The sequence below is a fragment of the Micromesistius poutassou genome (assembly GCF_964030765.1).
Source record: "Micromesistius poutassou genome assembly, chromosome: 8".
Classification (NCBI taxonomy): Eukaryota; Metazoa; Chordata; class Actinopteri; order Gadiformes; family Gadidae; genus Micromesistius; species Micromesistius poutassou.
This window is the reverse complement of record NC_140278.1, coordinates 11,891,375-11,919,373: the sequence shown is the minus strand read 5'-3', so window position 1 is coordinate 11,919,373 and position 27,999 is coordinate 11,891,375. Positions and strand designations below refer to the sequence as shown.

At 43.5% G+C, this 27,999-nt stretch overlaps 4 protein-coding genes across 6 annotated transcripts; 1 reads left to right on the top strand and 3 right to left on the bottom strand.

Annotated features, from left to right (window-relative positions):
- Positions 1–718: 718 nt before the first annotated feature.
- On the bottom strand, positions 719–7,655 carry dcaf13 (ddb1 and cul4 associated factor 13). Its single transcript, XM_084472197.1, has 11 exons — positions 7,488–7,655; positions 6,884–7,083; positions 6,576–6,683; positions 6,396–6,485; positions 5,871–6,026; positions 5,601–5,678; positions 5,245–5,327; positions 4,924–5,088; positions 4,600–4,735; positions 2,369–2,532; positions 719–1,203 (listed from the first exon to the last, which is right to left on the bottom strand). The coding sequence occupies exons 1-11, from the start codon at positions 7,555–7,557 to the stop codon at positions 1,116–1,118; spliced, it is 1,338 nt and encodes a 445-aa protein (XP_084328323.1). The 5' UTR covers positions 7,558–7,655; the 3' UTR covers positions 719–1,115.
- A 667-nt stretch (positions 7,656–8,322) lies between these two features.
- Positions 8,323–12,075, top strand: LOC311352028 (solute carrier family 25 member 32-like). The gene is made up of 7 exons (XM_084472199.1): positions 8,323–8,745; positions 8,843–8,993; positions 9,239–9,324; positions 9,972–10,126; positions 10,503–10,616; positions 10,761–10,906; positions 11,140–12,075. The coding sequence occupies exons 1-7, from the start codon at positions 8,547–8,549 to the stop codon at positions 11,264–11,266; spliced, it is 978 nt and encodes a 325-aa protein (XP_084328325.1). The 5' UTR covers positions 8,323–8,546; the 3' UTR covers positions 11,267–12,075.
- A 119-nt stretch (positions 12,076–12,194) lies between these two features.
- Positions 12,195–16,804, bottom strand: LOC311352030 (collagen triple helix repeat-containing protein 1-like). 3 transcript variants are annotated; one of them, XM_084472200.1, is made up of 5 exons: positions 16,525–16,804; positions 15,806–15,883; positions 13,900–14,118; positions 12,974–13,190; positions 12,195–12,464 (listed from the first exon to the last, which is right to left on the bottom strand). In XM_084472200.1, the coding sequence occupies exons 1-5, from the start codon at positions 16,630–16,632 to the stop codon at positions 12,316–12,318; spliced, it is 771 nt and encodes a 256-aa protein (XP_084328326.1). In that variant the 5' UTR covers positions 16,633–16,804; the 3' UTR covers positions 12,195–12,315. The 3 variants fall into 3 exon arrangements, with proteins under 3 accessions (XP_084328326.1, XP_084328327.1, XP_084328328.1); XM_084472201.1 differs by lacking the exon at positions 15,806–15,883; XM_084472202.1 differs by lacking the exon at positions 15,806–15,883 and having other exon boundaries at positions 16,567–16,804.
- Positions 16,805–17,148: 344 nt separating this feature from the next.
- On the bottom strand, positions 17,149–27,999 carry fzd6 (frizzled class receptor 6). Its single transcript, XM_084472196.1, has 8 exons — positions 27,876–27,999; positions 26,583–27,004; positions 22,212–22,408; positions 21,298–21,874; positions 20,613–21,032; positions 19,802–19,950; positions 18,979–19,494; positions 17,149–18,798 (listed from the first exon to the last, which is right to left on the bottom strand). Exons 2-8 carry the CDS (start codon positions 26,766–26,768, stop codon positions 18,630–18,632), a joined length of 2,214 nt encoding a protein of 737 aa, XP_084328322.1. The 5' UTR covers positions 26,769–27,004; positions 27,876–27,999; the 3' UTR covers positions 17,149–18,629.

The window sequence follows — 27,999 nt, the reverse complement described above, 5'->3', positions numbered from 1 at the left end:
CTGTCTAACCCATCGTTGCCATCCTCTAGAAAGGGTTTAGTCTCATGCTGGAACAATGGTGCCCGGTCCGTGCTTGTTTGTTTGTGATCCTTCCCCCGTCTTACTATCGTTTCTCTCTTTCCTCCGGGTCGGTTATTCTTGGAGATTTCTCAAATGCACAAAAATGGATGCAATGAAAAAAAATCCAGATAGGCAGAGTAGGCGGAGCGACTGGAACACGTAGAACAAAGCTGAGAGGACGGGAGAGGGTTCATTGACAGCGGCTGCAAAACGCGGACTGGAATAATTCGCAGCTGGAGCATCACTACTACCAGTAAGCCTCATTCATATTTCATCACGTTATATGAGTGAAAGAGCAAACATATAGTATGAACCACTAGGTGATTCGATTGGTTCCCGTCAAACTCTTCAGTGAGATGTTTTTACATGTTATCAAAAGTAATCTTTATCTGAACAAGGGACACACCTGATCCAAATTCAGTAGGCCCTACATCCCTTAAATACATTCAATCAATAAATAATGTTCACAGCGAGCCCTTAAGCCCCTTAGCTTTTAATGTTGACCCCGTACAAACTTTTGTTTGATCCCTTTCCGAAGAAGACAAACCTCACTTACGCTTTGATGGCATAATGATATGACACGATCGGATGGTGAAGTCGTGATCATTATCAGCGCCAAAAATAACTAGAACCTGTCAAATAACAAAGGATGCAGAGTTCAAGAAGTTTATTTTTAATAAAAAAAACATTTGCCATAACTTGTCTTTCATTACTTTTTTACTGTTCGAGTTTCGGTAGCAATAGATATGGTAACCTGCCAACATTTGAAAAAAAAAAAAGTATACAATAAGAGGGAAAATCCCCTGCATAAAAGTATTATTTTTTTTTTTGACATAATACCAATGACACAAATCATCGAAATGAAATAAATCCAATGACTCACTCTGGTACTGATACAAGCCAAAAAGTCAGAGGCAGCCTGTTAATATACAATATTAAATCTATATATATCCCTGTGAGTGACAGCATCGTCTCAGTGTCAATGCACGGGGAGACTGTGGGGCTGTTGGAACGTGTGGAGGTCTCCGCCTTCCACTGGGTCTCTGACTCTTCTCTTATTTCACCACGGCCACAACATGCTTCTCCCGCTCCGACAACATGGGCACGGCTCCTGGCTTGCTGTGTTTGCGCACATTGCGTTCCCTAGAAAACAGATTGAGAACCATGGTTACATCGAGCTTTGCACGTTCACTGGTGACTGGGGAGAACTGAGGGGGGAGGGGGGGAGCAGTGAGACAGATGACGTAAGGAGGTGGGATGGGTGAGACCGGAAGAGATTGTTGACCCGGGTTCACACGTCATTGACTAATGTACCCTCGCTTAAAATATACATGAAAGCAGTGCAAAGTTGACTCAGTCCAAACATGTGTGGCGTGGCTCAATTGTATCAATAACTAAACAAATACGATAACACACTCAGCAGTGCAGAGCCGACGCAGAATCAATTCACCACGGAAGCATTGAATGAGTATGTAGCGCCTAGGAAGACCACGTCATAGAGGACGTGTGCGATGGCTACAGTTTCCATCTGGAGTGTGGGGCACAGCATGATGCAGTCAAGTGGGCTATGCCTGGGGATCAACAGTACAATTGGTCCTGGAAACAAAATAAAAACCTGCTCTATTAACTAAATCACTGACCAGTGATGTCAGCATTTGACAAACAACACCTTCCCCTTTTGCACATGTACTGGTTGCTCATATTGCTTGAGCCTGACCTCCAACCACTGTCAAATCAAGGCTACATTTAACATCCGCTAGCAAAAGTACAGAAACATATCGATTCCTACGTATATAAAAGAAATGGTGAAAAGCCTCTGCTCTGAATTAAACCAACGGCAACCTCTTTAAATCTTTAACATTATCCTGACATCAAGGTACAAACCAACACACATGTCACAACCTTGATGAAAGCAATTAATACTTAATGCTGACGATCTTCCTCAAAACAAGGGATGCTTACCAGGGATCACGTCATGACCCATTTAAATCACTTTCTACCCCTTGTAGAGAAGACCTAGTCTGGCTTCCAGTCCAGCGTGATCAGAAACACTAAGGTGGAGGGCTTGGGGCTCTCTTAATAAGACACTCAGGATAAGGCTGAACACATAATTTCAAATAAAACCCTAGGATGGCGGCATTAATGCGACCCGTTCACACAGTTCCGGCTCAATCAATGCCCCAAGTCCAAAGTGTTTTTTATTTGGACTGCTTTTAAAAGACAACCCATCTGTAGGCCGGAACGGTCACTGCTAGCCAGTCTGATGAAGAAGCAGCGAGGGTTGTGTGAAATTAAAAGCTTGACATACTTCCTGCGGCGAGCCTCTCTCATCACGGTGTGCTCCTTAGCCTCCGTGTAGATGTGCTTGGGCAGGTGGCGATGGCGTGCAATACGCTTCACCTTGGGATGGTGTTGGAACTTCTCCTTCAACTTCTGGTTATAGTTTACTGCTAGCTTCTCTCTGTGGGATAGCTATAAAGAAAGGGGCAAGAACAGAAATAAAGCTGCTGTGAGAGAAAGATTTGGGCAATGTTGAGCAACGGTAAACATAGATGCAGGCGGACCGGTTTCGGATGTTGTGATTGTTGTGGTACAGCGCTTCCGCTTTAAAGTGTTGGCCCTTACGGGAGGCAATAAAGCAAGTTCCGCTTGACGACCCCTACGCATTCACATCTAAATCAATGACAGCTTATAAACCGGAGACGCCAGCTCAACAGAGGCCCTCCCTACCCATAAAGAAGAAAAAAACGTAACTTTCAAGTCCTGGCTGTCTTTTTTGTAGCACAGTGTCTTTTGAGAGCTCATTCAAGGCTTTTATTGTAATTAAAAGCAATGATTTTCTTGATGCCCTCAGATTCAATTTCTTTGACGAAGGCCATTAGTTAGTGATCCACTTAAACCTGCTGGAGTCTTTTAAGCATCGTTTATGTACTTTTACTCTTTCTCTGTATGTAGTTATGAGATGGCATGCAACATTTGTATATAAAGTTCCCTTAAATTAACCTCATCATCTTTTGCTTTGTTTCATTTATTCCAGGAAGGGGGGGGGGGGCTTCACTATATGAGAAGCTGTCCATTAAATATGAAAAGCTCAGCCCTTCAAGGGAATATTAAAGTGATGTCTCCTTTCCAGGGATCAGAGAGACAGCATAGATTCAGCATTTCTTCCGAATTAAAAATCTTTTCTGTACAACTTGATTCTTAATGCTTCATTATGTTCTGAGTGCCCTGCTTTAAGTGATTGGCCGATTTAAACTGCTGATAGGAGCAGGGCTGTTCTGATTTATTTAAGTGCAACGCTTGCAAATAAATTCCCCCCTTAAAGTGACAGTAAAACAAGTGCCAAATGTGGGCCAATTTTCTACTCTGTAAACTGCATCAAGGGGATAAAGAAGAGTGAATCTGACTATGAATGCAACAATTGCTATGGGACATGCCACAAAAGAGGACATCAATCTTCATTATTTATCCATAATTGTCCAGCACTATCAGGAGCAGGTCCAGGCATTTTGAACCAGAAGCTGTACGAAGATGACAACACAGGCGCCAAGACTTTTGCCTCCCATGTTACCGCCAACCACGGCCTCCAAGCTAAAACCATATAGTGAGCCAAGCATTGTTATACAAGTTATAATCTCGCAATTGACTATTACATATTTGTGAAACAACTGCCTCTTTTTTTTTTTTTTACATTTTGGACTGGTCAGTGGAAATGCTGTGCCAACTGGTACACTGTACTTATTGAGAGTGATTCTGACCTAAGTCAGCATCTATCGGAAACCTTGGCTGCGGCACTGCCGTACTCTGGCCACAATTGCCAACTTTCCCCCTGCTGAGATAGGCACAGAGCCATGGCTGTTAGGAGCTAACTCTGACTGGGCATCAGCGATGATATCCATCCTAATAGCAGCACCTTTGAAGTGATGCGCACAGCACATAAAATGTACATAATGTACACAATGACCGTTTTTAGTAGTCAGCTTTGGTGTCAAATTCATATTTAGCGTTCCATTTATAGCTAGCCAATTAGCTGACTGGACGGATAGCTGAATGTTCATTTAGCCCTTAACACAGACATTGCTTATGTGAGGTTGCTGTGGAGCCATGAAATACATACAATTAAGAGGGAACGGCAAGCTACACTTAAAACACAGCTGTCGTGGGTCAATGGTATGGTGGGGAAGACACAGATTCCAAAGGATGTAGGTGTTTGCAGGAGGAATATAAAGTAATTCACATAGTAGATATAAATAAAACATTAACATAGCTACTGTAACATTAACATCGCATATTTTACCATTACTGTACAACGTGACTTGTTTCTCGTATTGATTCATTTGATATCTCAAAATGACCAGCCCTGCTCAAAACATCAGCTCAAGTCACTATACACAATTGGAAGTAGCCTCCACGAGAGAAGTAATTCCGTAAAAGTGCGTCTGACACCCATGTGTAAAGACTGAGAACTCTAGTTCACCTGTGATATGTAAATGTGTGGCAGAACCATAAATTTGATGTGAGAACGTAAAAATGTCTCACCACTCCGAGTTTCTCAGCTGCATTAGCCTTCCACAAGCGGATGTTCATTTCGTCCGAGCCGCTCATCACATACTTGTTGTCGGCCGACCACTTGACACAGACCACGTGCTGCATGCGCTTGGTGTGGTACACCTCCCTGGAGCGACAGGAATTCAAACACAATATTCAGCACTTTCGTCCATAACCAATGCGAGAATTATTATTGAAAAAGAGGACTAGAACTAAAATCATAATTTAGTGTGAAGATAGATTTTGACTGTCGTATTATAGTCAGAAAGACCAGCAGTTGTGATGAGGGTGATGATGGAACACGCCGGCCCTGACCTGCTGTTTCTGTTTTCCTTGGGGAAGATGCGGATGCTCTTGTCGAAGCTGGCCGAGACAAACTCCCGGCCGGTGGGGGAGTAGTCCACGTCCAGCACCGCAGAGACGTGGTCCATGTGCACCGTGACCGGATTCTCCAGGTACCTCATGTCGTACGTGTACAGACTAGAGGAACGCACCAGAGCCAGTGTATTAATACACTGGTGTTGACAATCACCCAATGGATGAGGATAACACACATTGACACTAAAAGGTGCATTTAATATGGTCACGCATTTATAAAAGTATAATAGTAAAACCTAACCCAATACATTCACTCACTTATAATCCTCATTGGCACATGTGAAATAAAACGCTTCCATGGGGTTCCAGGATAATGTGTTGCTTCTCATCGTCATGATAACCTGAGAGGATAAATAGACATCAAAAATTTAAAGGTACAATATGTAACATTGACACAGTTTGTTTAAAATGGCTAATGCAATCCAAATTCACAATATTGTAGAGAGTTGTCACTGCCAACCCCCTCCTCCCAAGACTCGAAGCCCACAAGGTTTGGCCAACAATGCCTTCATTCCTTTGCTATTCTGAAAAACGTTAAAATGCTAATGTATGGAAAGAACCTAAAACCACTAATTATTTTAGAAAAGGCTTGTTTACATTTTGTCATTACTTACTTTTTTAAGTGGCATGGACTCCCGCATGTCGTAAAGTACTATACTTCTGTCGGACGCACAGCTGGCAAGAAGCTCCGTCTGGAAAAAAACACATCAAATTTCCTTGACTAAACAACTTTAGGAATTTCATTAAGATTGTGGAGGTTCTTCACAGTATTTATGTACAACATTTTGTGCATTCAATTACATTCTGTGCCAGTAATTGAGCCATGAATGATCAGGTATTTATGATAGGGCCGGTGCATTTATAAAGGAGGGAGGGCAGCTCACCTCTACTGGATTGAAGCGCACAGAGCTGAAGCTCTCCACACCCCAGCTGAAGGAGCGGATGGGGGTGCTCCTCTGCTCATCCCAGATGTCAACTGTTTGGCCACAGGTGGCAAATGTGCCGTCCTTCTGATGATGGTCGAGACCGGTGAAAACCGTCTTTAGAGAGGACAGCACATACATTAGCACTCCATGGTTTATTAGTCAGTCCAGTTTCAAACCATGTGACAGACAATAAAGGCTACAGGGAGAAGACACAATTTCATGTGTCAAAAACACAACATAGTTGTGTTTGACGGCATTGGAATTTGCAACCGTTTAGTCAGCATGCAAATTAATAGTAAAAGGGTTTCAAAGCCAAGCCAATTATTTTAAAATGAAACAAGCGGACAATGTTGCATCCCAAACAGCTGCATTATATCTTTGTTGGATAGTTTCTTCTGAATCACTGCAGTTTGACAATGAATATGGTCTGACAACGAGAAAAAACACCTTTCTTTATAGGATACAAGATGAATCCAACCATACCTTGCCAAGAATAGTATTAATGGGTTCCTCTTCTACTCCGTAGCCCGGCGCTTCCATACTCCACTGTTTGATCGTTTTGTCATCACCAATCTGTCACAAGAAACCATAAGTCAGTATAATGGTCATGTCATTGTCTTGTATGCTAAAATAGTGAATAATGAATCAATAAAACACATTTACCGAGAAGAAAGAAGTGCCACAGAAGCGGACTACCATCCCGCGAACAAAGCCCTCATGTGCTTGGATTGTGCGGACACAATTGTGCTTGGTCAGATTCCACACTTTCACCTGAGGAATTCAAATTGAAAGTGTGCAGCGATAACATTAAGGCAATATTTCTGCAACCATAATGACTTTACAGCAAAGATGTCAAGTAAATGCAGGGATGTATCTTCACGTACATACTAAAAATGGCTAAGTTCCTTTTGGCAAAAATCTACACATTATGTAACTATAAAAACAAATGTTTATTGTCTGGGAGTGTTTACCTCTCCATCACATGCGCCAGACAGCAGAGTGGAAAGGCTAGTGGAGTGCTTGGCCATGCAGTTGACAGCATCTCTATGTCCATCCAGAGAAGCCAGAAAAGGCTTGGCAAGTACTCGCTCAAGCTTAGTGGCGTTCATAGCCCGGGTGTACTCCCTTGGCACCTCAAATGGATTGAGGGTTGGGTCATAATTTCTTGGAACTAAAAGGAAAACAATAAAAGTTAATAATTACAATATAAAGTGACTGACATTTCCCCGAATGTTTCTAAGCGTGTTGTATTCACTAGTAAGATAGCAAGCTAACGGGACATATCCCTCAATTGATGAAAATATCTGTTTTATCTGATTAAATCTAATGGCGATAAACTCACCAATATTGCACCTCTACGAACAGCTTGGGTCATCCTCAAGCAACGTTCATTAAGGCTGAAGCGTTCAATCACTTCAGACTTCTTGACATAAACTTTCTCAAACACGACAAACGTTGCCGATACAAAGAGAAATACCAATGCTGTCCGTAGAGGTGCAATGTGACTTAACGGACCATGCTAAACTGCAAGCTAGCGGAACATGCTTGTGGTGAATGTAAACTTTGAGGACTTACCACGCTGGATATCATATTTAGTTTCGCGGACATAGTCGTCCGGGTTTCTGGACAACACTTTAACCTTCATTGTGATGTTGAGAAAGTGTGAGCGTATTCAAAAAGGGTTAGTGTATTTTTCTAAGAGCAATACATTCTAAGAGAGAGTGGCCATGTGTTGATGTTGTGAGGTCACGTGGATTAACACACTTCTTCGTGTTTTTTCCAAGCGGTTAGTTTTCGACATCATTGGAGCACTACCGCCCCTGCAGTGCAGATCAGAAACAGTGGAGTGGAACACAAACCCAGTTCCACTTAAAAATCGAAACACCTTTTCGCTAAATTAATTTGGGAAGCTTTGCAATACTTTAAGTTGTTGATATATTTTCCCCTGTCTTCCTCATTTCCCCAGTTATATCTCCCTGTCTTATTTCTCACAGTATAATAGAACAAGCTCTACTGTTTATACTTATTTATAAGTAGATACTGTACATACAAATTCCTTTAGGATGCTTCCCTATCAGCTCGGGATGTTTATTTAAGCTATAATGTCCTTTACCATATAAATACTGTTTCCTATTTTCTATCTACCTGCTACCTGCAGACATGCATTCTCCTCCAATCCCCTGAATCCCGAGTCTGAGTCTGGCTTGCTTTTCCATTTTCCATATCCCTATATTCTTGATTTTCTGCTTGACGAAGTTATGTTAAATCCACCCATCCCTTCTTAGAGCCTGCGTGGTTTAGCCGGTGAGCTCAGTGATCCAACATGGCAGCGGTGCATTGTGGGATATTTTGTACGTCACATTTCGTGGCACGGTTTCTTTCTCAGGACGCAAAGCGACACATGCGGACTGCGGAGGAAGGTCAGACAGGAAACTGATAGGGGGAGCAGAGACACACACCCCCCACATGCCAAAACGTGGGTCACTAGCGACAGATCACACGTATGATGTTGGTATAATCTTGTTTCAGCAAACAGTGCGATTAGCATGTTAATCCATACTGTGGACGGGTGAGGACTAGATCCAAGAGGAGCGCACATTGTCGACATAGCTATCGATCGCCTGGCTAGCCAACATGACTTCTTCTCCAACTAACGGAAGTGTGACTGTCAAAACAGAAAGCCCAACTAGCTTCAAGTCATATTCCATTGCGGGGAATATTCAGCAGTTGTTGAGCCATGTAAAGGTGGAGAACCTGGTGGCAGGGCTGAGTGGGGGCGTAGTGTCAACGATGGTCCTCCATCCTTTGGATTTAGTCAAAATCAGGTTTGCAGGTGGGTGTACCTAACCAACACATGTGCGACAGTGGCAGTTATTCACGTGTTTTTTTCTTCCATTGATCTTGAGCATATGTCATTTGTTTTCGTTCAGTAAGCGACGGACTGGACCTGAGACCTAAATACAATGGCATCATGCACTGTATGAGGAGTGTCTGGCAACAAGAAGGTCTGAGAGGGCTCTACCAAGGAGCTACACCCAACATTTGGGGAGCTGGAGCCTCATGGGGTCTCTACTTCTTCTTGTAAGTAGCCTGTCGGCCATGACATGTACCACACACAGTCACAGTCAGTCATACACAAAACATAAATATGTATTGGATTGCACATCAAAGTGTCAATTCTCACAATGCTAATCAAGACTCTCAAAATGTTCTTCTTACTGTAATTCACTCACTGAAAAAAGGAGTGTGTATTATAGTGTTATGATTGTCCAAAGCAGCCGGTTCATATCGACATAAGTCGCATGCTCTGCTAATTCTCCCCACAGTTACAATGCCATCAAAGCGTACACAAGGGAAGGTCGCCAAACGGAGCTGAGTGCCACAGAGCACCTGGTGTCCGCTGCTGAAGCAGGTTAGCGCCGCTTTGAACCGGGCCTGGCTGCCTTACTACGAGCACAGCTATTGCCCTACTATTGACACACACTGATAATGACTGCTGGCTTCTTCCCACCAACACACAGATAATGCAGCTCAGTGCGCCCATCATGGGAAAATGCTAATTAGCTCATGCCTCCTCTATTCATCCAGAACCCATAGTCACATGTCAGATTTTAAATCAAGTTAGATGTTTCAAGGTAAGCTGCTCGAAAGCGTAATGGGATAGATATTTTGTAAAGAAACTGCACACAAAAATGGAAGATTCTAAGGGGGGATGGGAATGGATTTGAACTAATTCTGGAACAACTTAATTTGATATTGAAAGTTCCATGCATGTTGATTTTATTTACATAGCTCTTAGTCTTCCTGTCCTTTTGCTTATGCAACAACGTTGCAAGCCCATCTCCCATTGTGAAGATAAATAAGTACACAATAGGAGGTCGGAATATACATTTTGATTGAATATGCAAATATGTACTTGCAGCACATGTGTTATTAGTGTGTAAGTGTATTATTGTGTTTCTGTATTTCTCTCTATATGCATCTAATTCATTGCTTAAATTCATAAGATATTGTGCATCCTTGCCACCTGCCTTGAACAAAGTGTGTCTCTTTTCTTAGGTATACTGACTCTTACAATAACCAACCCAATCTGGGTGACCAAGACCAGGCTAATTCTGCAGTACAACAGTGACCCAACCAGCAAACAGTACAAGGGCATGGTAGATGCATTGGTCAAGATCTACCAGCAGGAGGGAGTGCGTGGACTATACAGAGTAAGTATTAATTTGTGAATTACAGTTGGTAAATGTGTAAGCTAATAATAATGTATGGTTTTAAAGAAGCTTCTGCTTTACTTTGTAAAACCTCATTCCCCACCTGTCTCTAACATGTTTTTGGTTGGGTTGCATTGGAGTTGCCACTAGAGGGCACTCCTCAGCCATATTAATACATAATAAACAGCACTGTGCCATGGCTCTGATCTGAAGTGATAATTCATTATCACTTCATAACGTTGCATTTCTTAATGCTATGTTGGTGCATATATGCGTGATGTATTGTTTCATATGCTTTTTAAGAAGCACAACAGTTCTTAATAATAATGTGATAGCTGTGGTTTGAATTCATGACGTTATTGTGTTTTCTTTTAAGGGGTACCTTCCTGGATTGTTTGGGACGTCTCATGGAGCGCTCCAGTTCATGGCCTATGAAGAGCTGAAGAGAGACTACACCAAATACAAGAACATGGCTCCAGACCAGAAGCTGGTGAGTCAGCAGTTCCTCAGGCTCAGGTTTCCCATTCCAGGACCTATGTCTGTTTGCCCCATCTGTCTCCCCAAATGTTATATATATATACACACTATAGGCTAGGTATACATCCATGCAATCATGTGTATCCCTCCTTCACAGAACCCACTGGAATACATCACAATGGCAGCCCTATCCAAAATATTTGCTGTGGCGACGACGTACCCTTACCAGGTGGTCCGGGCACGACTGCAGGACCAGCACAACAAATACACAGGCGTCACCGATGTCATCAGAAGGACGTGGAGGTACAGAGAGACTTCATTCAGATCCACAGAAGTTGCATCGAGATCAAAGTTCAAATGGTTAATTTATGGCTTAAATCAGTTCTGATCTTTTTGGTAGAAATCTATTGGCAAGTGACAAAAGTGGGATTTAATTTGGTGTGCTAATCAACCCCTAAAAAGTTAGCCCTTATTAGCCTCTTTTATTACACACAGACGTCGTGACTCGTGACAGATCTTTGTATCCCTCTCCACAGGAACGAAGGCGCTCGGGGCTTCTACAAAGGCATAGGGCCCAACGTGATCCGCGTTACTCCCGCTTGCTGCATCACCTTCGTTGTGTACGAGAACGTGTCTCGCTTACTGCTGGGTCAGTACAAATGAGTAACGGGTGCAAAGAACGCAACAAAACAGACAGTGGGTCTGGAGCTGGCCGTGCACCACTGGGAAAGAGCCACTTGGACCGAGGCGCCAAAGTGGTCTGACATAGCTTGAGAGACCTGCTTACACTTATGAACTCGCTATGTTGCCAGGAGCAACAAGAGCCTCCCTGCTGTGGGCTTAAACCCGGACAAGACTGGATGAGATGGGAGCGTAGATGTATTTTGAGAAACTCTTTGAAATGTGATGGGGCTTCTCCACTCCTAAACAGGGTTATTGAGTTACAACAACTTGAAATTATACTCCCGACACATCAGTCTCTTGAAATTAGAGAGGGCGAGAGCCTTAAACATCAGTGCAAAATACATGCCTTTGATTCTGAGTTGCAAAGATTTCTTCCTGAAATTGAAGCTTAACCGGAACAAATTTCAAACCATCTTTTCACAACATCCAAACAAACCATTGTTCTCAGGTTTCTAGTTGCTTTCATACATCTTATTAGTTAATATATAAAATATTTGGGTGCCATTTTAAGTGATTACATGATTTTCTTTACAAAAATGTGTATTTATTTTCCTCCTTGGTTCACGTATTAAGAATTTTTGTGGGTATGTAATTTTAATGTGTCTTTTTAATTTAATTTTTTATAACCGATACCTGGTCATTTTGAAATACAGCAAATAGATATCTGTTCTCATTTTTTCATAATCATGCTAATACAATACAAAAGTGAAATTGTAACTTTCAATGAGACTGAACAACATGAGGAGGCAATGCATGTTGAACTTAAGTTATAAAAAATTACTACTTTACTAGCGGTAATAAATCATTTTTCTTCACTGCATATGCTACAAAAACATTAGCAATGTACAGTAAAAACAACTTCTGTTTTGACAGAATTACAGTACTGTTCTCTATCAACTAGCATTACAAAGAATACATTCAAGTTAAAAATCCCTTCTCATGTTCCAGCCTCGCCTGATGGTTTGATAGAGGGAGATAACACTGCACTCCCAGAGAGCTGCCAGCCCTTTAGCTAATTATATATACGTTCAAAATGATTTGGGAAGCTCTTCAATGACGATTCTGGAGACAGAATTCCAGCCCGTGGATGCGTCACCCCGAGGGTAGTCAGAACATGTCCCCACCCAAACAGCCACGTCCACCAGGCCCGACTTCATGCCTTCGCACAACCCTTCCACTGGGAACACACACACACACACAGAGCACAGTAGAACACAGTCATGTCACATTCTCAGCCCAGGCCTGAAGCCTGCTCCAGAGCAGTTAACTGTCTTTAGTCTCCAAACACAGTGGTTTGAAGCTAATTCAAAGCATATTGCTGACAGGAAAACTTTTTTTATTATATGCTCTGGGTGAGCTCTACTCTTTATTGATTCTCAACTTCTGCTTAAGAAACGGTACCCTAAAATAGCATCTTGTGGGACATAGTAATTTACAAGGATATATTTATCTTTTTCATTATAATGTCAAACTTGGAGTACAACTTATAAATATAGATAAAAGGCCTAAATATAAAGGCCTTAAATCTATATTTACAACTCCATATGAATATTTTAGAAACATTTAGAAATGTTCATCTATCACAAAGCACTGATCTCATACTCATGGTGACATCATACTTTCAAAACATTCCCAACAAACGATTTTATAGGATTATAGCATTTTGTCCCTCTGTTCAGTCCTCACCTGAAGATGTCCTGTGGATGTTAATGGTTGAGTTGAGCTCCGGGCTACCCTGATCCAGGTAGATGATGGATTCGATAGGCAGAGGCCCTGTACACTCTGCACCATTAAAGGTGAAGTACCATCTCTGGCAGCATGCAGCCTTACACTTGAGTCTGAGGGAACCGCTGAAGAGAACTCTCAGGGCGCTGTCTGAGCGCAGCTTGGTAAATGTGCAGTCCTGAAACCAGCACAGGATATAAAGAGGTTCAAGTATTAGAAAGGACACTAGCCTGGCACTGTCCAGTAGTAAAGGAAATCTAGTGAATATGCATCTACAAGGATAATTGAATGTCTTGGACTATTATCTTGAGTTTGAAATACTCACAACAGACTTCCAGCAACTAAAGTATCTCACAGTTGTACAGCATTCAAAAATGTTGCACTTCTAGCTTACACTCATACTCTACTTGTACTTATATATACTACTTATACTGTAGTATATATTAACTACATTTAAAGGAGCAGTAGGCAAGATTTAGAGGAAACAAGACAAGAATTTTAAAAGCCAGGAAAAAAAAACCTGCCATAAACCCCACCCACAAAACAAAGGTATTTTCCTGGTTTGCTACAAAACTAGCACTGATTGGTTGTTTTTTGCAGGTGGACATTTGCAGGTGCACATTTTTTGAGGGCCTACTACACAGTCAAAAGGCACACAACATTTAATTGTCAGTTTTTTGCAAAACATTGGATTTACAGATATTATCTGATCATTTTGCCTTAATTCTGTTTACATAAATATTCTCTACTGCTCCTTTTCTATATTTCATGATTAATGTAGTCAAGTACAGTAGGGTGATTAAATTAAATAAACCAGCAATGTGTATGTTACACCTCTCTGATCTACCCAATGTCTCTCTAATGTAAAATCATCAGCATTTACTTACTGCTATTTTCCCCAGGTCGATGCCGTAGTTGAGAGAGTTCCAGGCACACTGCTTGTAGTTGGGTCTCCAGGGCTCCTCAAACATCTCACTCACACACTCGCCCTTCTCGCCTCTCACGCCATCGCGGCCAGGGATGCCCGGCGTTCCAGGGATGCCGTTGGTTCCGGGGTTTCCCTCTCTGCCAGGGTTACCCGCTGGCCCTTGCAGACAGCTTCCATACTTAGGGGTGTAAAATACAGTCGAGAGAAAACACGGAGGTGGAGTTGAAGAGGGAAGGTGTCGTAGGTGGTGATGATGAGCACAAATGAGGGTACGGGGAAAAAAGAAGAGGAAAGACATACTGTCCAAAGAAGAAATCATATATGTGACTTTGTGTTCCTAAGGGTTAGTCAGAAGATTTTCTTATCAAACCTAGCCCTATTGTTAAACCATGAGTTGAGTGGATGAGTTCACACAAGGGTCTGCCACTCAAGGTCTTGTGGTGACAGTGAACCTCAGGAGGTTCCTGCTCAGCATCTGACTAAGAGATATCCTGGAGTGATTCACGGCTATTTTTAAAACAGATGCTGCCTTTTTGTGATGCTGACTCAATCCCAGACAGACAGGCTGGCTAGTCAGCTGAAGCAGTTAACGCCACACAGGGAGAGGGGGAGCCCTAATGCAGTTACAAGGTGACATTTGGTTCTAATCATGTGGTGGACCAAGAGAAAACAGACGCCTGCAGATAGATTACCACATCGGAGGATGGATAATGGTCAAAGGAGAATGTTTACATCACGCAAGGTTTGGATTTAATGGTCGGATGAATTGTAAGCTAAAGCAGTTTGTGCATGCTGTGTAAACAGTATTTTGTGATGACAACTGCATACAGTGGTGACAAGAGAGAGAACAGTGCTGCATTGAGCAATCCCTGGTGCCCACTGAGGTTGTGGTCTTGAACAAAGACTATCACTGCCTTGTTTTTTTAAGCCTAGGTTTGAGTGGGAGTTGAGGCACAACATGGCCAAATGCCAAAGCAAAGACGGCCTCAAGAGAAAACAAAATCTCAAGTTTCAGGATGGAGCTCTAACTTAATTGGGTGGCCGGGGGAGGGGGAAGACTCATTTTGGTTTTTAGTCTTGGATTGGCAAATCCACGGATGGTAAATCTGAAAGTGAGGATACTGAATACTAGTAATGAAGAGCATCAGATCTGATCTCACAGGGTATTGAGATACAGCTGCTGGAAAAGCCCATGGTCTGTTTTAGTCATCAAGTGGTGGTCATGCTGTAGCCACACAACCATCTGCTGTGCTCTGCTGGAACCATGGTGCATGACATCACGGTTCGCAGTGCAGTGACTGCCGCAATAAATGCATCAAGTGCTGAATTTTAATGGAATATGTGGTGCCATTGCATGTGAGCTAATGGAATTTGTCTGTGTAATAAAACATCATTATTTGATCATGAATGGACCAAACCATGCAAATCGCTTCAGAGACCACTCCAATATAGAAGAGTAATTTAGCCAGGGTTTGGTATTCAAAAATGGGAAATAAATGATGACATGTTAGTAAGGCTGGGGTTTGTATTTGGAGCCCATTCAAAGTATTCACTACTGTGAATGGAGCCTCTGTCCAGTCCACTGAACTTTACAGCTGGCATTTATATTAACCTCCAGACTTGTGAGTGTGTAGCAGTGCTGCCTGAAAGGTGTAGGTAGTTTAGGCCTAGCTCAAGCAAGGGCATGCACAGAAGCATTTAGGAATCACATTTGAATTGATGCATAGGGCAAGAAGTTAGGCAAAACATGCAAAGCATGGCTTTGGTGATTTGACAATTTCAAAAGCAATTATTTTTTATGTTTAAATTGTATTTGTCACCCCATGTGTTTAAACAATGTGATATGGAATATCTTGGATGATTACCATGGTGTTTGAATTGGTAGATCGTGCTTCCTCTGAGATTCTAGTGCAGTTGGGATTGTCTGCATCGTTTCCAGTGCACTAGATACAGAGGGCGACATGAGTTACCAGATTCATTATACAATGCTGCTCTGGTCTGTCAAATGTAAATGTGAAGGTCAATATTTCCAGCAGGGGGTTAGTGTTTTTTAGATTGAGCATTGCATCGAGGCGTACTGCATACAACTACAAAGCGCTACACATAGAACAATATTAAGAATATTGTTTCAAAGCTTTTTGCCATGTGTTGTCAATTCTGCTGAACTGAGACAGAAAAAAATAGCCAGACTCAATCTCAATATCAGAACTACTTTTCTGGGCTGGCATTCTTTATTTTCGTTGTGTCTGCTGGAAGGATGCCAACTTTGGCTTGGACATATAACAATAGTCCTATGTCTAAAAGGTATTGTCATTAAAAGACAGACATTCAATACATATGTTTGTCCTCTAGGAAACTTTGCCATAACCATGTCATTACTCATTATAAACATTAATGTATTTTGTGGCTATTTAGTTTTTTACTATTTGTAATTTGATAATCACAAAAAAGTAGCCTAAATGTTGTACCTCAAATAGTCTGCTACCTATATTTGTCAAACAAAGAGAAAACATTTAGGAACAGTTCTGTTCGAATGGCAAATTCTGTCTTTTTATATATTTGGCTTCATGTAACTGTGTCTTACCTTATCAAATTCTGCATCCTTTCGATACCCTCGGTTCCTCACCTTTTCCACTGCATAAAGAGGTAGAACGAGGCAGACGAGTAGCAGCAGCCGGCCGAAAGGAGACATCGTGTCTCGGCGAAGATGCGATTTGAGCCAGAGCTGGACTCCAACAGGAGTTTTAGTTGAGGAGGCAGGTAGGCAGCGAGATTATCCTGAATTGTAGCGTTATCCCGGTCTACATCAACGCACTTTCCGGTCTGTTACTTGTTATTGGACAAATTACTGCTAGTTGAATCTTGAATTTTAACAGTCCCCCGGGGCGAGAATAATAAGAACATGACGAGAAAAGCGACAGCAATTAGGATGAGTTTTGACGAAACTTTTGACCAAGCAATATCCGAATGATTTAACAGAAACGGATTTATATCTCTCGCAAGTCACACCCTTTCTCGCCGCTAAATCCATGAAACTGAAAGGCCCGCCCTCTTCCGCCAATAACGGTCCTTTGGAGCATCCCCTTCCATGCGTTCCTTCGTGAGAGAACGCCTGGGAACGAGGTTAGGAGGCAGGGCAAAACGGAGAGTGAACTATAAAGGACACTGCAGTACACGTTAACGTTATTTTATCTTCATTTTATTATCCAATAACATTTGTATCAAATAAAAAAATGGCATATGCGTATTTAGGCTAAACAATTGAATGAATTATACAAAGGTCTAGGCCTATACATTTTTAAAAGCAGTAGAAAACAGTAGAAAGGTAATCAACACTAGGTAAACTGACTAAGGGCTATACATTGTCATATAGGCTTACAGAAGTTTCAAGAAAATCTTTCCCTTTTATTGCGTTAAAAACAACCTTACTTGTACTCCCAAATGGTAAATGACAGCCATTGGGCCAATCGGTTCTCCAAGAACAAAGAACAGACCATTAAATACTGGGTCATTATCAAATACTCTGACGATTAATGAGATGAAAAGAATATGGTCTCTAATTCATATAAATAACCCATAAACAGCACCACAAAGTATTTCACCTATTTGAGACCATTGCAAATTTGTGATTTGTGCTTCGATATAGGCCCTACACAGTGCAAAGTGATTTAAAATGTGTTTTATTTAAATGTTATATTTAACCACAAATATGTAGCCTATACCATAAAAAACACACGAGCAGAAGCAATTTCCCCCAAGCAGTATGTGTATGTTCTTCTAGACTACAAGAGCCTTAAGTGTAAATTGGAAATTGTGGAAAATTGTTGGATCACAACTAAATAAAGGGGTGTATATTGCATTATATAGCGTTGAAAAGATCGGAAATATAACTCAGATGAAAGTTATCTCAACTCAGCATCATCAACTCAACTCAGCATCATCTTGAATTATGCATGTAGAATCACATAAACAAGGCATTTTAAAAACAGTATAAAAAAGTTTCAGACTACATTTGCTAAACATTCTTTTCATGACAGTTGGCTTTAAAAAAGTAAAAAAAAACTACTATCTTGCAGTTTGATTGGCAACAAAAGGACTTCCTCACCACAACACCCAGTGTAAGACTTACCCAGTGAAATAGACATGCATATCTAAACAATACATTATTTACATATATATTGCATTCTTTCATCGACAAAGTGTTTCTATGAAAATCCCCAAACAGCTTCATGTGTTCTATAAAACAACTCTATTGCTTGTTATATAGAGAACAAAGACAAACCGCACACAGTGGAAAAGCATTTTGTCTTAATTGCACAATAAAGCTAAGTGACATGGAGACACCATTAAAAAATAAGAAATTAATATATACCAGCAAACAGCCCTGAATGAACCCTTGAGCTGTGCTAAAACCACGCTGGCTTACTAATGACTGACTGTGACCTCAACTAATACAATAAACAATAATGATAAAATATAATAATAATAAAGTAGTTATGTTTAGACACAATAAGATCCAAGTCTGTCACAAACAAATGTGCGCAGATAACAGCTGGCGCTTGTAACAGATTTTCTAAACAAAAATTCAGCAGATATTGGTTTGGTTGTTTGGTTGGTTCATTGGTCCGCTGGTGGATGGATGGATGGTTGGATGGATGGATGATGGTTGTGGATAACTTCTCAGTCGTCTCAGTAGCTACTATCCTTGTTCACCTTGTCCTTGTTGTCCTCCTGTACTTGGTGCACCACACGGGAGGAGGAACCTTTGGCACTGCCACTGAGTGATAGGTTTAAAGCTGGATGATGCTGTCCACTGGAAAGCTGTCTGGCCTCTGATAGGTCACTCCTGGGAGTTAACCTGAGTCAGACACATCAAAGAGGTTAATGTTATAACATTATGTTAGTACTTCATCCCAAGGAAGAATTGTTTGTGTGTCATCACTTCCCCATCAAAAATGTCTTAAAAAAATACTAAGCAAGAAAAGTCTGTCATGTACATTTTGTACTTGTACCAAAGTATTTCCAGTGTCAGACTCACCTTCCGTCTGGGAGGCGGCGGAAGCTCTCCGAGTGGCTGCTGACCTTGCCGAAGCTCCCGGCCTTGCCCCGTCTCTCCCCCGTCTCCCTCTCTTTGTCTCTCTCCCCCCCGCGCCGGGAGCCTCGGCTGGAGGTCGCCCGGTCCAGGTGCTCCCTCCTCGGATTCTCTGAGTTCTCCGAAGACCCTCTGGGGTCTGGGAAGGGCCCCGGGGCCAGGGTGCTCAGGCCGCTTCCGGCCGGTGGCTCAGCGGCGTGGCTGCGGTGGCCGCGGTGGCCGTCCACGGCGGAGTTGGCCGCGGCGGTGTGGGCCGCGGCGGTGTGGGCGGGGACGGCGGTGGCGTTGGCAGTCAGTGTCGTGGCGGGCACTCCCCCAGTGCTGGTGCCCATGGACTTGGAGATGACCTTGAGCTTGTGGGAGCTGGGCTTGTAGTGCTTCTTCTTGTGCTGCACGCGGCTGTTGTGCTTGAGGAAGAACTCACAGGACTCCTGCAGCACCCGGCGACTCTCGCTGATGGGGCTGTCGGGGGCAAACACACAGTGGACACGGGGGGGATGGGGGTCGTGTTATTCACATTAGAGAATGGCGGTGGTCCTGGTTTTGAGTGTCTGTGTTATTTTCATTTGATTTATTTTATCCAACCATTGGACTCAATTATTTAAATGATGTATTACTTCTTTAAAATAACATTTAAGAGCTATAAGTAGTACCATTTTTTTTTTTATTTAACTAAGCCATTGGTGGATACAATGGCTTAGTTGAATACAAATACAGCAATACTACACTATTTGTGTGTGGTGTGTGGATGGTCAGATTGCCCTCTTACTCTCTCTTGCGGGTGCGGTTGAAGAAGAAGGCCCACTGGGAGCAGGTCTTCTTGCTGCTAACCCAGAACACGCCAGAGATGCCCACCACCAGGGTCATCACGTACTTGACCAGGAACAGAGCCAGGTCCGGACGGCCGCTCTCTGTCGTCTGGGAACAAAGAGCCAAAACACGAATGGCAAAAATGTTAACAGAAACCTTGTGACCTGAAGTGGTGGGTCTGTGTGTGTGAGTGAGTGTCTGTTTTGCTCTGACACTTGCCTAAATCGAATTTAGGCAAGAGTCTGACTATGTCGTCAGCCTTTGTGTTCTCGTGCATTGCTCTCACTTCCACTGGTTTTAAGCAGCACCAAAACTCCCCCATTTATTGTGAGCAATATCCATTCGATGGATCTGGCTACTACCTGGTAATAACTAATTCCAACCATAACCCTGATTAAACAATATTGACTTAATTGGTAGGAATGTATCAAGCATACAAAATATTTTTTTGGTCCTGTAACCATGTCTAACATACCTCTGTATCATCCCCCCCACACACACACATACATTACACACCAGTGTAATACTAAAACATTGGAACACAGCACATTTTTTCGCTTCTGTGTAATGAAATCTGGGCCACTTTCCAATTAAAAGTAAACTCTTATTATTATACGCAGGCACACAGGCAGGCAGGCAGGCACACACACACACACACACACACACACACACACACACACACACACACACGCACACACGCACACACACACACACACACACACACACGCACGCACACACACACAGCCCTGCACCCCTGGCTGGGGGCCCACCTGATGTGCGCAGGGGATGCTGTACTCCTGGCAGCGGTCGTTGATCCAGGTGCTCTCCCAGCCGCGGCGCTGGCTCTGCTCGTAGGTGTAGCAGGCCAGCAGCGTGAGCAGCGGCGCCAGGTACAGCGTGCTGAACACGCCGATGCGGATCATGAACTTCTTCAGCTTGCCCAGGTTGCGCTCGTCGTGCTGGATCACCTGCCGCACGTTGTTGAGCGACACGATGCCGGCCAGCAGCAGCGAGAGGCCCACCAGCACGCCGGCGCACAGCGGCGCCAGCACAAAGTAGCGCAGGGCGTCCAGGTCGTAGAGGCCCACGAAGCACACGCCGCTGATGCTGTCGCCCTCCACCTTGTTGAGGGCCAGCAGCAGGATGGTCAGGACCCCCGGGATCCCCCAGGCCGCAGAGTGGAACCACACCTGCGCACACGTCACGCTAATGCCGTTAGCACAGACAGAGGAAGGCTAGCCCTCTGCAGAGGGGAAACCACACCTGGCCACACATCCCTCTGATGCTGTTAGCACAGACAGATATATCTGCTTGATAGAGTGCCTGCTTGATTACTGCTTGAGTAGTCGCTAGTTTAAGGGTACTCGTATGCATAGTTTAGTGAGTATCTGTTTTAATTATACATTTTTTAGAAGGTAGTGCCTCTGGATCCAGCGAATCAAAGAAGCCACCCACCGCCTTCTTCTCGATGGCCTCACAGCTCCACTTGGGCCCGGCGGCCAGGAACCAGGTGATGGTGAGGATCACCCACCAGATCATGCCGGCGGTGGAGAAGAAGTAGAGCAGCATGAAGAGCAGGGAGCAGCCCTTGCTCTGCGAGCCCAGCACCGCCGTGTCCAGCGCTCCGGGTTGCGTGGCCGCCGAGCACGCCGCCGTGTCGCCCAGCAGGAAGCCCAGGAAGTAGATGAGCGACACAAAGCTGTAGCAGACGGCGTAGAAGATGATGGGCCGCTCGGGGTAGCGGAAGCGTTTGACGTCGATGAGGAAGGTGAGGAAGGTGAAGAGCGTGGCGGCCAGGCAGATGATGGAACACACGCCGATGAAGCTCTTGGCAAACTCCAACTCGTGGGGTTTGAAGTACATGTTCTGACAGGGCGGGGCGCAGTCCGGGGAGCCCAGGAAGGAGGATCCCTGGCCCGGCTTGGTCTTCAGCTGCAGCGGGCACCAGAAGCCCAGGTCCCTCTTGGTGGACGAGGAGCTCTTGGCCGTGGTCTGGGGAACGTCTGCGCCACTGGAGCTGCATGTCTCCAATCTGTGGCAGCAAAGCAGCAAAACGCACACAACTATTCACGTTGTTATCGATACCAGAACAGAAATCTCTTTCGAAAAGACACACATATTGGCAAATTATATACCAACTATCTATGACTAGATCTTGTAAAATAAACCACCCTCTAGAAATACAATCGATAACTTTTTTCATTAAATGAAAAATCATATGCAGGTTGTCAATGTTATGCAGGTTATGCGGGTAAGCGACATCTTTAAGCATTCAAAGACACCAGTCACTGTGCACTGATTATTTCCAGGTGTTACGTGGTATTATTTGCAGTGCACATCCCTCACCCCGGCGGCGTAGTGTCCCCTACCTGTCACACTGCAGCTCCGGCGGCCACGTGACCTCAAAGGTAGTGATGAGCTTGGTGCAGTCAGCGAGCACGGCCTCGCACTGCTCTCTGCACGGACGCAGCACGTTGGTGCCCTCTGTGCACGCCGGGATGAAGGCCTGGCAGAGGAAGTGGTGCACGTCTGGGGAGCAGTTTAGGTTCACAAGGGGCATGAAGGGCTGGGGGAGCCAGAGCAGACCACAAGAACAGGGTTAGCAGGGTTACATAGAAACAATCTTTTTTTTATTTGCGGCAATATGATATGTATTGCGATTATGTTCATATTTTATTGGTATACCACATAAGGATTTTTTTGCAATTACATTTTTTACATTACGTCACGGATCAAGTTCTAGAGGTCCATCATTCATTTTTTTTAGAAAGTGGCCAAACAAAGCAGAACATAGTTAATGCAACGTTTGTGACTTACATTCTTTCACAAAAAAACGATTTCTGAGTTCATCTGACAATACACTCACTATCTTTTTTACCCCCAAATCCCTAATTAGGATCTGTTCTATACAAGAGCCGTTCAGCTCTTGGTGTTGAGCAATGAAAGTGAGATGCTTGGGATACTTCCTACGTGGGAGCTATGAGTCATCCTAGCATCTTAGCCTCAGTGCTGTGCAGTTAAGCTTCCTTCTTTCATTCTCCCTCCTCTAGATAAACCTCCAAGCGATGATAATTGAGTATGTAGTTAAGTTAAGTTATCCTTTATTGTCCCTTTTTGGGGGAAATTCTTTCTCTGCTTTTGACCCATCCGGGAGCCGGTGAACACCCGGAGCAGTGGGCAGCCGCAGTGCAGCGCCCGGGGAGCAGGTGGGGGTTTCAGGTGCCTTGCTCAAGGGCATCTCATCCGTGGATGAGGACATAGGAGATTGCTGCACAACCACTCCCCCGTCCATATTTTTGTCTACCGGTCGGGATTCGAACCGGCCACCCTCCGGTTACCGGTCCAACTCTTTAACCAGTAGGCCACGGATGCCCCTAATGTACGATCATACCTGATGAATACAAAACTGATGAACCTTCAATAGATGAACACAATAGACCACTTAACGTTATCTTGTTAAATTGTTGAATATGGTTACAATTATAATCTTTTTTTTTTCTCTTTTATTTTAGTGTTGATTGCCAACAATACGATTTATAATCACATTTTTTAATTCCACTGATTACTTTCAAAACAAACATCAAGTTTGTTCAAGAACACATTGAAACCATTTTCCTTGCTTATCAGCCAGAGCTTGAGTGCTTTGAGGAAGCCCTGGTCTGGATTTTCCAACGTTCCAGGAATAGGCTAACTGATTCCATGTTGTGGAATAAACTGCCAAAAGCAGCAGATTGTGAAAGTTTCACAGCTTCAATCTGTTATCAATCAGCTCAGATGAAGAGGAAGTTGGAGAAACAACAATGAGCTATTCACAGATTTGCGGTTGAATTTGCCTATGGGTTTTATGCCTGGAGACAGTACAGTACGTGTAAGTGTACTGTACACCTCCAGTAAGCAGTCGCTGCTGTGACCTGTATGAGAACATGGAGGAGCCTCAGTGTTAGCATTACATGCAACATCACCCAGGCTAACTAGCTTAGTTAACAAACCCAGCATTTTAGACTCAATGTACAATGTAGGCCAGCGTCCCAGCATGCTGTGAAATAAATATTCTTACTAATAAACACAGATATAGTCACGGGTATAGTCTGCTCTGAGAACACAGATGGTACACACACACACACACACACACACACACACACACACACACACACACACACACACACACACACACACACACACACACACACACACACCTTCTTCCTATTCTAAATTCTAAAACAGTGTCTGCATCAACAGATGTCTCTGACCAGGGAAAATCCCGCAAATATATATTTTTTAAGGACCAGCACAAATGATTGAGTGGAGAAAGGCAGAACCTCCCCACGGTACTGAAGCCCAAGCCCGGAGTGGCCGAGCTCTGAGGTCCCACAGTTTCAAAAACAGTTTCACAAAGGACCTCATTCAAGGGCCATTCTGCACCCTCTTCCGTTACAGCAGCGTAGTGGAGGCGCGCCGCCCGAGTGGGGGGGAGCCATGGGTCTGTCAGACAGGAAATGGACGGCCACATGGCTTATCAGGAAAACCACCCACCCGTGGGCCGCTAGGCAACATGAGTGTGACTATACAGCATGGCCGCAGATTCAAGTGTATTTAGTAAAAGTGATTTCCGATTGAAGCACTTTATTTATTACTTTGCCCTTTTTATTCATGTTTGATTGCTAAAAGGTGTTTTACACATCAGGGGCCTATCATTGTGACACTACTTTATGAAGCTGCATACTGTAATGGTGAACATCATCAACTACAACAGCACAATGCTTGTCTTCTGATCTTTTTTGGTTCATACATTTAATAGTGTAGTAAAATGTAAAAGTGCAAATGGTTTTAAACATTGTAATTCTTCCTTCCATTTCAGGAACACAAATCCATGCATCGAGCGAATATATCTGCAAGACTGAGCATATTACATCTCGTAGTTCATCATGAGAAATACATCAAAATCCAATCGTATGGAAAGCTGTGCATCAGCATTCTGAATGACTTGTATACACTCCTACTAAACTATACAAGATAGTTATTAAAAATCATGTTGGACACAATGTGAGCGCCAATGATTAGCTGTTACATCTACTAACCCTAACATAGTGATCATGGGTGTAGGAGTAGTCTACAGCTACATGTTGAGCATGGACACACACACACACACAGGCTCATGTCTTGTAGAAGTCAGACAACTCCACTATTCAATGTCCGCATTTGCTGTTTTCTAAACGGTCCCTGGCTGTAGGCCCACACAGCCTCTCTGGGGGTCTGACAGCCCCTCTCTCAGACAGAGGGCGTCCTTGTCTTGCTCTGCTGTGCAGGTCCCAGAATTCATCCGAATGAGTTCTGCCTTCTCCTACAATCCCCGTGTTTTATTTGTTTAGTGGCATCGGACAGATCAGGGCTAGGAGGCAGGAGTCGACTTACTCCTCTAAGAGGCTAAATCCTCTGCAGGAGTTTTATACCCAAGGCTGCAAGGATTAAACATCCTGAAAAAAGACAGACATGCATAGACACTTCATGCTGCTGTCTCTCACAACCTTAAAGTCGGTTTGTATATCGTGTGACTGTAAAATAACTTCCTATTTGATGTACAGTATCTGAATTTATTCTCACTATTTTGCCTGAATGTGATCTCAATTTAGTTGAATTTATGTGGACCTCAGTAAAGACTAGCAGACTACAGGGACCCTATGGGGACCCTTTAAAGGGGGAGGGACTCGTTTCTTTGAGCACCTCAGTAGGCGTTTCGATAGCTGGAAAATAGTTGGAATCTAGATAGAGGGACTGGGAAGGTCAGCCCCCTTTTGGAACATTTTACAGATTTTTGCCGCCTGCTATGATAACCCTGGAAAGTATTTTTTGAGTTCAGTTCAAGTTGAACACATTCTCAAGGTTATGAATCAAAACCACAGGACAATAATAAGCGTGGCAACGGGCTCTGTGTGTGTGTGTGTGTGTGTGTGTGTGTGTGTGTGTGTGTGTGTGTGTGTGTGTGTGTGTGTGTGTGTGTGTGTGTGTGTGTGTGTGTGTGTGTGTGTGTGCGTGTGTGTGCATATGACAGTTACCTTGGAGACAATACTTAGCAGCATTGTGTACGGGGGGAAATGGGTGAGTGATTATGTGAGTGAGAGAGAGGGTAAGAGACAGAGAGAGCAAGAGAGTGAGAGCCAGAGCCAGAGAGAGAGAGAGAGAGAGAGGGGGGGGGGGGGGTATAGAGTGTGGTATGCAGGCTAGGCTTTGTGTGCGACTGGGTAGGGTGTGTTCCTCCTCCCCTTCCTTCCACCCAAAAAAATGATAATCAAAGGAAACCCACAACAAAGCCCAAGGTGTCCCTCTGACTGGAGGTTGCAGTGAAATAAGAAGACACTGTACACCTCTCTCAGCCAGATGTTCCACAAAGAATCCCTCAGCAGATCACTCTTCCCCTCACACAAACTGAACAAACAACAGGCGCCTGTAACTGAACCCTGGGCCCCGTAGAAATACCAGGACACAAGATACAGTCCCAGTCCACTGTGGTGGAACTGGGATCAGAAGCCACAGCACGGATAGGCTACATGAGCAAGCATAACTCCTTTCCCTGCTGGGGGTATATAAGATGTGGTGGAAATAACAGCATCATCATTGGATGACATTGTTATTGGGCCTTCTTCCTATCGGCTTGATGATCATTCACAACACAAAGACGGGAAACTCAGAGTATATACAGTATACAGTACTGGTCAGGGTCAGGATGTTCTGAGTGCACTTACCTCCATTTTATTGGCTGCAACGTCCTGGTCATAGTGCTCCATCATGTTGGGGAAGAAGGTCATGTTGTAGGGCATTCCAAGGCAGCGTGGCACTTTGATTGGCTCACAGGTGAACAGGCTGTGGGCGTGGCAACTCTTGGCCCAAATCATGACCATGCACACCCACAACGTTCCGGGCATCTTCATGGTAGTGGCTGGGTGGTAATGTGGTTTGAATTTGTATTATTACAATTGTGGTTTTCTCAACTGCGACATGTGTCTCCTGGGCTCAAAATAATAAAATCTTGGCCTGAACGTCGGAATCGGCTGGCTCAAACTTCCATCCACATTCCTGGTGCCCTGGGATCGTCTCCGTGGAGATGTGAGGGTCGGCAGCAGGTGAACAATACCATCAGCCATCAGCCACCATTTGGTCTGTTAGTCTATTGAGAAACATTCAGAGAGATTAAATGTTTAGATCTTGAATGATGATAAGCAAGCAAGCAATATTACAGGGTGTGTAATAACCAGGTACATGAAAGTAGAATGATTTCAGGCGTGTTGCTGCCAGTTCCACATTCAGGTATCAGATCACATATTACATTTTATAAGCTATTAACCCTAACCTTGCCATTCCATTTGAAACTGTTAATTTCAAAAACTGTGATTAATCTTACTTTAAAGGGAAAACGTGTAGGTGACTGTGTTTATGTTTATAATCCTTTAATTGGAACATTTATAACATTTCTTACATTTATAAATAAAAGAGCCTGCTGATGCATCTATAGACACTCTCTGCTTATATAGACTGCACATATTAAAGTCCATAGAATAGGCTTACGTTACTCTATTCGAGCTCACAGAAATGTTTTGTTCTCACTGAACGACATTGACACTGATTTATAATGTCATAGCTATTACGCGTGAAGAATACAGTGCTGATCATAGTGGTTAACAATTCAAACACACATGATAAAGCCAATATCTTATTGACCTCATCATCACACACCATTTGCACTGCATCATATGCTTCTGAGGAACATTGGCAGTAAACTATTATATTTTACAGCTGTTACTGTATTCATTGTTTACTTTTAATACACAACAACAACTTAAGATATATGATATACACGTATTTTAAGTATGATAGATATTCCCAGAGGTCTGACAACATTATCAAAGCAGGTCGGAAACCAAGTTGGGGTAAAGAGAATAGTAACTTTAGACCTGGCCTGGTCGTCCTGGGACAGGCCCGGGATCAGCGTCGTTGCTCCCACAAAAGTTTAGACTTAGAAGTAGCATACACAGACTTACCCTCGGATTCCGCACAGAAGACGACTACATGGGACCGTTTGAAAATATAAGAATTGTTGCGGATCTGGTGCCGCCGTGAAAAGGTTTTGTGGGACAAACATAAGAGTCCCTCCTCCGCCTTTCC